Source organism: Eurosta solidaginis, chromosome 5, assembly GCF_040869045.1.
Source record: "Eurosta solidaginis isolate ZX-2024a chromosome 5, ASM4086904v1, whole genome shotgun sequence".
Classification (NCBI taxonomy): domain Eukaryota; kingdom Metazoa; phylum Arthropoda; class Insecta; order Diptera; family Tephritidae; genus Eurosta; species Eurosta solidaginis.
The window spans coordinates 158,392,932-158,403,126 of NC_090323.1; the positions used below are offsets into that span (position 1 = coordinate 158,392,932).

A 10,195-nucleotide genomic window follows, 5' to 3' on the forward strand; every position below is an offset into this window, starting at 1 on the left:
TCTTAGCAATAGCTAATTGGCTCATTGTGAGCTATAATGTTCTCTAATATGATATATTATTTATTTGTATTTTATTAGGCAATTCATCCCAGCACAACAATTTGGCAAAAATTATTTTACAGTGCTAGTGCAAAGTGCTAGTGATAACCCCCTAACCCGCTGGGCTTTAAGAAAACCTTCGTTTCTTGGGTGGTAGCAGTAAATGTACAGGGCTCTGATCGCTCGTACCTATTGGATGTGGCGAAGCACTGCTACAAAAACTACAACACTAACAACAAGTGAAACCCTTAAGTACTTTGATTCTGTTGCAAAACTTTTATGCCGTCCCAAATATGGCATTAACATGAATAGCCTTCTTCTCCGGTTTTACGAAGATATCAAGTTATCTACATACTCTTATTCCCAAATAAATTAGTTTCCAGCAGGTGAGGTCATCTATGTCAAGAGTTAACAAGCGACGGAGGAATATACGCCATTTAGGATGTCCACTAGTGGCTCCAATCGATTCATTCAATGCGGTCTTTAGGTAGACCTTTTTTATGTACTAGTCCAAAATATTCTCCATGCCCTTGGCTAAAAACATTAGCCCCTACTCTTCGAAGTAGGCAGGCTTTATATACAATAGGCCTTCCTCTTAGAAGTAGACAGGTTTTATATAAATTTGATAGGTCTGAACTGAAAAAAATGTTCATGTTCAACTAAAAGTTGCCCAACACGGATTCACTTGGTGAATTATAGTAAGTTATGTTGTTCTGGTTTTTTTCTTATCAAAAGGATTGTTTCTATGCTAACAGCTGTTAGTGGCAGCATTTTCTAGGGCTATTTGATCTCATACGGAGCAGCTAACTTAAATGTGAAAACACATTATGGAACCAGGAAAGTTATATTCATAAATTTATGTAATAACAAATATCGCTCTCACTTACCTAGGAATCGTGATTAAGTAACTCAGCAAACGGCGCAAATCTTCTAGTTTGAGCCGATCACGTTTCGGTGTTGCTGGAAAGCACAATAATGGGCCACCTCGTCTGTCACGTCCACCAGTTAGACACACGACACGCTCCTGCAGTAGCGTTAAAATATCGCGCGCCCTTTGACCGTCCATTTTGGCTTGATGATTCTTGTGATATTATTGATTTTATGAGGAAATATATATTATTTTGATTTCGTAATAGTAGACAAAGATGTTTGTGTTAATTTCGTTGTCACTAATTTGAGTATCTTTTTGTTTTAGAGGTACTTTTTGATAATCTTTTCACGGGTTTCACGTTCAGTGTATAATTTCTTCTTCACCGCCATGGTCAATGGTGGTTTGGTATGTAGTGTAGTGTAATTACTCGGCTATTTTTTTAAACACTTATTAATTTTACCTCTCTCTTCAGAACGTAGATATATTATAAAATTACTTGCTCTGTGCAAATACTTTATCTTTTTTAAACCTAATACCACTTCAAAATTTCTCACCAATCACACGCATTATTTATTTATACAAATTTCTATTGCTTTTACGCTACATATTAACAATTACAAGGAATTTATCTTTTCAATGCCCATACGAATATTTGTTATGCCAATTAATTGTTAATTTTCATTGGATAATCACCTAATTGGCAAAGATATTTCCGTATACGTTCCGATCATCACTTGTTCTCAAATGCTCACACGGTCGTCGTTGTCGTTGACTTCATCAGTAGCAGCAAAGCATCCCAATTTCCCATAACTCCTTTTGTTTTTATTGTTGCTTATTTCTTTTTTAGCATATTCTTCGGATTATTTTCCATTATAAACTATGAACTTACATCCATTGGAGCAGTACACAGTCAAAATCAAAAAAAAACTAAAGAATAATCACAAAAACAACAAAAATATTAGTGGTCGTGAAAAGAATTGTTTGCTAGCTTCTAGCTGCAGCGCAGCGTCTTGTTCACTGTCTAATTTTTTTCTGGTTCCTGCTGCTTTTAGCTACTTGTCCATACGTCTTGTTTATTCTTCATCATCTTATTATGCTTTGGCTATTTGCTTCCTCTCGTATTCTTTGACTCCTCCTGATGTTCCTGCTTGCTGCTGTTGGTGCTCCGATGCTTTTTTTGTGGTCATTGATTTTTTGAGAATTTTTGTACTGCTGGAAAAACACAATTTCACAATAAAATTGAAAATTTTTTATTATATTTCACAAACGGAGAGTTCATTTCTTCACTTTTCAATTGCATATTGTAAAAATTTCATGTATTTCTTATTGAAAATTAAAAAAATTTGTAGGAGGATTTCCACTGCCCAATGTGAGAACGAAACAATTTATTTTTGAGTACTCTACAAACTCTCCACTGTTGTCGATGACAACCGAAAACAAGAATTATGCTAAGGTTGCCAGAGTGTTAAAACATATAGAGAATACATTTTGTTGAGGTAATTCCAGTTCTGTTGGTTGTTGCTTATCGAATTACGTTATAATAGCCGCTTTTTTTTTACACGTAGACGTCTATACGCTTAAACTTTATATGGACTGCTAAGCGTCAAGCTTTAAATACACCTCTGAAATTGCTGCGCATAAAATGTGTACTACTAAATTTCAATACGCATTATACTCAGATGTGACTGAAATGTGTGTTTTCGTTTCACCCTCTACACTAATTCTATGTATTCTATGTGTGTCCACAATTCATCGCAACTGATTTAGCTATATGTTATACCATATGGCCATCATAGGGTTGTGTTCCGCTTTTCGGTACACCCTGTGGCTGTAGCTAGTTATTTAACCACTGCCGCTAGATGGGTCTCCTAGGCATTATCTAAGCGAGGATAGGCGTTTTTTTTCACGCGCAAACGTAAACGTATACGCGTGTATAAAAAGACACGGCTAATGAGATATTTGTTTCCAATTCGTTGTATTTGGCACCTAAAGAGCTCCAACACGACTATTCCGTTCAGTTAATGTACGAAAGAAATACCGGAAATAGTGAGAAGTGCGTTCAGCAAGGTAACGCTAAAACGGTTTATCAACAGTGGTTTCGTCAGCGTATATTATGACAGCAAATTACTAGCTAGATAACGAATATAGTCCTTTTTTTTTAAATCTGCTAGCTCATGCCTTGCTTATGACGGAATTCAATGTAAGATTTAGGTACGCTCCCAAGGAAGAATTTGTAAAACATAAGGGATCTTTTGTGTGAGTCTATTTTCTGGTTGATATTCATTAGCAACTTATGGCTGACCGTCAAGAGAGTGGCCAGAAAAGTGACGCAATTATAGGAGCATTTAAGCCAAACGCATATTCAAAATCGAAATTGCACGTATTTGCTTTGCACACAGAGTATTTTAACTCTGCTTGGATAACCGTTGGTTGTACAGGTGTAGAGAAATCGAGATAGATATAGACGTACATATATCAAAATCATCAGTATCGAAAAAAATTTGATTGAGCCATGCCCGACCGTCCGTTAACACGATAACTTGAGCAAATATTGAGATATCTTTACCAAATTTGGTACACGAGTTTATCTGGACCCACAATATATTGGTATTGAAAATGAGCGAAATCGGATGATAACCACGCCCACTTTTTATATATATAACATTTTGGAAAACACAAAAACCTGATTATTTAGTAAATAATACACCTAGAATGTTTAAATTTAATATGTGGACTGATATTGAGACTCTTGATAAAAATTTGAAACAAAATTTTAAAATGGCGTGGAACCGCCCACTTGTGATAAATTCAATTTTACAAATATTATTAATCATAAATCAAAAACCGTTAAACCTATAGTAACAAAATTCGGCAGGGAAGCTGCCTTTACTATAAGGAATGCTTTGAAGACAAAATAACGAAATCGGTTAAGGACCGCACCCACTTTTATATAAAAGATTTTGAAAAGAGTCGTGGACGAATAAAATAAGCTACGTCTTTGCAAAAAAGATCTTTATATCAATGGTATTTCATTTCCAAAGTGGATTTATAACAGTAAATAGGAAAACTTTAAATTTAAAAAATTGGCGAGGCTCCGCCCCTTTTATGACTAAGCAATTTTCTATGTTTCGGAAGCCATAACTCGTAGAAAAATTAACGGATCGTAATAAAATTGGGTACACAAATTTTCCCTATAGCAGGAAATATTTGTAGAGAAAATGGACGAGATCGGTTAAAGACCACGCCCATTTTTATATAAAAGATTTTTAAAAGGGTCGTAGACGAAAATAATAAGCTATATCTTAGCGAAAAAGAGCTTTGTGTCAATAGAATTTTACTTTATAAATTGAATTATAACATTAAATTGGAAAACACTAAAATTTTTTTTAATGGGCGTGGCACCGTCCCTTTTATAACTAAGAAATTTTCTACGTTTCGGGAGCCATAACTTGAAGAAAAATTAACATATCGTAATGAAATTGTGTACTTATATTTTCCTTATAGCAGAAAATATTTCTAGTAATAATAGACGGAATCTGTTAAAGACCACGGCAACTTAGATATAAAAGAAGTTTAAAATGGTCGTAGACTAGAATAATAAGCTATAACTTAGCAAAAAATGGTTTTGAATTAATGATATTTCACTTTTCAAGTTTTATTGTAGAAAGAAATGGGGAAACATTTTTTTTTTTAACGGGCGATGCCACGTGTTATGTAGAAAAGTAATTTATCTGAAAGGAAATGTACAACTGAAGCTCACGCTGAGTATATAATAGACCCCTTTACTTGTTATCATACAATTTAGTTCACATTTTCAATATATTCCCTTTGGTTTTGACGGTATAGTCGAGTAGGCCATAATTGCGGTTACATGAACTGGTAGCAATTTTCGGTAACATAGTACTCCGATAACAAATTTAACGTTCTGAAAAAGGCCGTTTTTATATATCTGTGGGAACAGCACATTTGGTATGTAATAGGGCCGTTCCATTGGTTTATCGAGCTCTGGCTCAAATCTCATTGGAACTATCTGGATCAACTTTATGAGAGCTGGCAGCACTAACATAAAACATCTGTTTTGTTGAAAATAAGAAGAAACGTACACAACATTTTAAGATACTGATAGAATTATTAATATTTAAATAGTTTCGCACGTAAGCAAACTATTTATTTTCGGTAGAAGTGCAGTTTACGGTACCCACCCTAAAGTTGGGCTAAGATTTTCTAGTGAGGTATCAAAATACGCGTATTAATCTCGAGAATAATAATCCGAAGGCGGAAAAGATATTTGCAGTTGAAAATGGCGATTTGCATGTGGTTGTTGTTGTGTTTGTACCCACAAAAAAAAATTGTGCATCACCGTGGTGGTAGGCACGGTTATACCACACACCCGGACTTGGCATGGCGTAGCCCAGGGTTATTTTTTATAAGCGCGGCCGAAGGCCGCCAACGCAGAAAGGTGTTCTGCGCAAAAATACTATGGATCCCACTCCCGGTTTCGGAGGGACCGCGGGTCTTTTTTCGGTTTTTCGTTAATATCTTTTGAACGGGTAAAAAAGTTAACTTCCGCTTTCGTATTCTTGATCTAGACGTGAATACGCGTTTTTTGATACCTCACTCGAAAATTTTGGCCCAAATTTCGGTGGGTATCGTAAACTGCACTATTACCTTATTTTCCTTACATCATCTTCAAGTTGTTTACTTTTTCAATGTTTTTGCTTTTAAATATGGCGAAATCTTTTATGTATACACAAATGTACACGTATTCAGTGCTACAATGGCTCAACTATATGGTTGGCTCATCTCACCAGCTGATTTTATTTTTTTCATTTCACTGGAGTAGGGATTGTTAGAAGGAGATGGCAAGCTTAAAATGAAACCAACGAATTTACAACATTTTCTTACTAACAAATGCTGCTAAGTTTTATGTTTTCATTCCATTCCATTCGCCTAACACCAACAAGCTGATTTTGGCAATGTGAACAAAGGTATGTTGTTGCTGTAGAGATGAGCCAACCATATAGTTGAGCCATGAGTGCTACCAACTCAAAAGTGGTTAGCTATCAAAAAATCGACTACGGAAAACGAAACGAACAGAACTGCTATACGGATCAGAAATTGAACCAGATAAATATGAGGATCACAAAGTTGTTGCATTTGCATGTTACATTTCTATCCGTATCTGGTTCACGCACCAATGGAACGTAATAAATATCGATCTGGCATCGTCATCGATTATTCGGCGCGTCACGGGACTTCTGGAACTGTCGCGCATGTAGAGACTTGCCTTTTTTCATAGAAATTAACATAATTAACCTTGTTACGTCTTTCTTAATAAATCACCTTAATTAAAGTAACTAGAAGACTATTTCCCCCAAATATCTTTTATTCATGCCCGCGTATGCTCAACCACTTAAAAATATAGAAAGGAACACCGAGTGGGCAACTTATGGCACCCGCAGCAGTTAAGACTCCATTACTGATACTTAGCATAGACTTGACTTGGCTTGCGAACTGTCACATACAGTTCTGTTAAATGAACATTGCATGTTACTGATTACTCAAAACTTAACTTGACTTAGAAGTCTGTTGAATTTTGATTTTCTATGTAAGTTCTAAGTGACGTTTACATTTTGAGATGCCATTTGTTTGTTTCCATTTCATTTTGACATTTTGTCGTACAAATTGACATTTATTTAAAAATTAATTTCAACGCTGATTATGATGCCAGATTTTATGCGCCAAGTGGAGTATAATCGTGGCTAAGTTGCCAAGTTTACGCCAAGTCAAATCAAGTCTATGCTAAGTATCAGTAATGGGGGCTTTAGATAACTAACAAAATTGCATGTTATTGAACAAAGTGGCAAGGTTAAACTCTAGTCAACTTTAACCAAAGATTATCGAAAATAAAGATGTTTCAGGCGCAAACTTCGGTGGAAAGCAGCGGAGCATAACAAAATTCTAGTAGGTCACTTTCACCACACCAAAAACTTTTAACACAATTTTTAACATAATTTAAGCACAGAAATACACTGATTGTAGTTTTAGAGCGTAAAAATGTAAGTTCTGAACACATTACCTGAATTAAAAGTGTACAAATAATTATTAAATAACAAATACAGACAGTGGTAGTTAACAAATTCTGCTGTGGTAAGTGGTGAATGTGACGTACTAGAAGTTTTGTGAAGCTTGCTTCACACGATTTTTCGTCTCTGCAACATCTTTATTTTCGATAATATTTGCTTTAACTGGAGTTTAGACGCGCACTGAGAAACCGGCATTAAGCTGGAGTCATTGGTGCCGTATGTCGTATCGCTGTATCCGTATCCCTAACGTAATCAGCTGTTTATCGTTACGACGGAAACCAAAACCCAATTGCCCTACAAGAATACTGACTATCATATGACTATCATCTGATTGTCAGCAATGTCAACCTAACGATCAGCGCCTCATACAAACTTTCTATCACAAACTTAAGGGGACTTGCGCAAATGTGATGTAAACAACTGTGTACGTGTGAGTTTTTGTCTCCTTCTTATACACCAACATCGCCTACTGATTAAGTATATAGCCGTACTGCTCACTCTCAATCCTTTTCCTGGATCATTGCTGACACTCTAACTATCAAAAAATGTCATAAATGATAGTTTACTGTAGATATCAGGTTTGACTGTTATACTATCATAAATGACAATTGTTATATTCCGCCAAAAATGAAACAATGCTTTTTGCTTTTTATTTACTTTATTTCATTACGTTTTTAATTTTGTACGCGATAAAAGCATACGCGTTTCTTATTTGTTTAAAATAGTTTTATAAAAATTCGACTTCATAATTTATTATTTTCGATTTTTTTTCTTTTAGCATGGAGCTTTGAAATGCTCTCTTTTTCACTTTTTAAACTTATTTTTTATATGGTTTTCGTCGGTTGAAAATGGCGGAATTTAAAAAATAATAAAACAACCGTGATAATCATTTGATTGTCATATGACAGTCAGTAGTGACAACATGATTAAATCGGATAAACTGTTCTCGCATACATAAAATTCCGTTGAGAATTATGTATCTGTCTCACATGCATAATGGTATCTGCTGTATGTTCTTTTGTTCTGTACCAGGTGTCCGAAGCTTTCCCAGTTTGAGTCCTTTTTCATGATTATAGGCTGTCGTTGGGAACATGCGGACATGCGTGAGCGATCAAAGGAACATACATAAATTTGAGTATCAATGTTTACGTCATCGCAGGATCAGCATTGTCAATTACAATTGTGAGTGTATTAGTAAAACTATCAGCGTTTCTTGTAGGGTGGTTGGCTACGATACGGTTACGACCTTAGCGGCACCAATAATCGATTGCATTGATTCTCATAAGGTTGGTCGAATCAGCTGTTATAAGGTTACCGATACGGTTACCGATAAAGCACCAATGTCTCCAGCTTTAATTCGAACCGTCGTATATTCGTTTCAAAAATTTGTGAGAAAATGCATAAATTGAACGAAGAATTCATTATTAAGATTCAATTTTAAATGCGATGAATCAATTACACCCGGTTAAATTATATTTAAACTTACTATTCGGTTATTCACGGTTATTCAATCAACTTTGAACTTTGAAATGGGTCCGTATTGTGTGTTGCTTACATTTCCACTAAAGCGATATTTATGCAACTGTCAAATTATTTCTAAAAATTACAGTAAGTTATGAGTAAAACAAGTACAATTAGTCGCTAGTTCACATATGCCATTAATTCCACCTACTATTTCACAGCTATTGTGATTTAAAAAATGAGGTTCATAAACATTTTGCGTCTGTGAAGAGATATTTGCAAAATAAATTAAAACTTTTCATGTAGTTGTTGTAACGTTGTTGTACACATGAAAAATGTTGTGTCCAAAGGGATTTTGCACGGATTTACTTTTGGTGCTACCTCATTGATGGGCATTTTTGAACATGTATTGAGAGTGTCATGCTGTCGTATAGAATTACCTAGGTAGAAGGCCAATTAAACTTCCTTAACCCTAACGCTATAGTCGTAACTATACCCATATCCATAACCATCCCCATTGTATCGATTAATGGTGGCAACCTTAAACAACTGACATTTTCATAAAAACGAGGAAAACGCAAAAAAATACAAACATATTCCACAAACATTAAGTCTCTTAGTCAAAACGTATCCAAAACAATAAATAAAATATACAAAAAGTTAATAAATTCACCAACTCAAATATTTTTAGGTTGTGGATATGGCGAGAAACCAAAAACCAATTGGCTGGCTATGGTATGGTTATGGCTTTAGCGTTATGGTATGTCACCATTAATCGATTACATTGATTTCCATAATGTGGTTCGATCAGCTGTTTTATCTGGTTATGGATAAGACACCATTAATTGGCCCTTAAGTAAGTGTCCTTAAGTTTGTGGTAGTTTCCCTGCAAAAATCGTGTGACCAAAAACGCACACAAACACACGAATTTTTGACAGGGGTGACGATTTGGAATGAAAAATTCTTCAAATGAAATAGCATGTTGACAAATTTAGCTTTCCCACAATGTATCGTGCTCTCTCGCACCTATTATTTTTATAGGGATAGCAAAATACGTAATTTTTGCGTGCAAAAAAATTCGCCATTTCTAATTCAGCAGAGACAGCAAAACATTTGGTGGTCGAAAATTTTTTCAATTTTGAGAGTTTTAAATGGAATATCTCCGGAAATATTTAAAATTAACAGGGAGTTCTCCAGATCACATATATATATATTTTAAAGCTCGCAGACTTATAATTTAAAAGTAATTTGGTGTTAAAGTTTGCAAATTTCTATACAAATTTTATATGTGTATACGTATATATATGTGGCAGCACAGCTTTGTAATGTCATCAATAAAATATACCCTGCAAAAACGCTCCACGTCATTTTACTAGTCATTTTACGGTCATTGTGACTTTCTGCAGCGGTTATATTCATAGTCATTTTTGCATGGGGCGATTAGGTTTTGTGACCAAATTTTCCGTTTCGTTCCTATTAATGTGATCATGCATTCCGCTCCCACCTATAGGATGTGAGCATAGTACTGTGCTGTTCACACACGTCACAATGCTCGTCAAATGGCGGTCATTTTTCCGTCATTTCACTCTACATTTTCGAGCCATTTGACAATCAATTTTACTGCGGTTTTACCATTTATATAACCGCCATATAACGTGAATTTTACCTGCAGATTTACTTTACCTGGAGCAGCCATATGATTAAAATATGAACCAAAAAAATTGAATTTTCAATATTT

General features: G+C 35.1%; 1 protein-coding gene across 3 annotated transcripts in view; it reads right to left on the reverse strand.

Moving 5' to 3' along the window:
- The window catches only part of trio (trio Rho guanine nucleotide exchange factor), a 274,438-nt gene extending 272,153 nt beyond the window's left edge, over positions 1–2,285 (reverse strand). For 2 of the 3 annotated variants that reach the window (XM_067792358.1, XM_067792356.1), the window contains exon 1: positions 927–2,285. In XM_067792358.1, coding sequence (XP_067648459.1) covers positions 927–1,105 — 179 coding nt within the window. In that variant the 5' untranslated portion in view covers positions 1,106–2,285. The remainder of the gene's footprint in view (positions 1–926) is intronic. The other variant, XM_067792357.1, reaches the window with a different exon arrangement.
- Between the last annotated feature and the right edge of the window lie 7,910 nt (positions 2,286–10,195).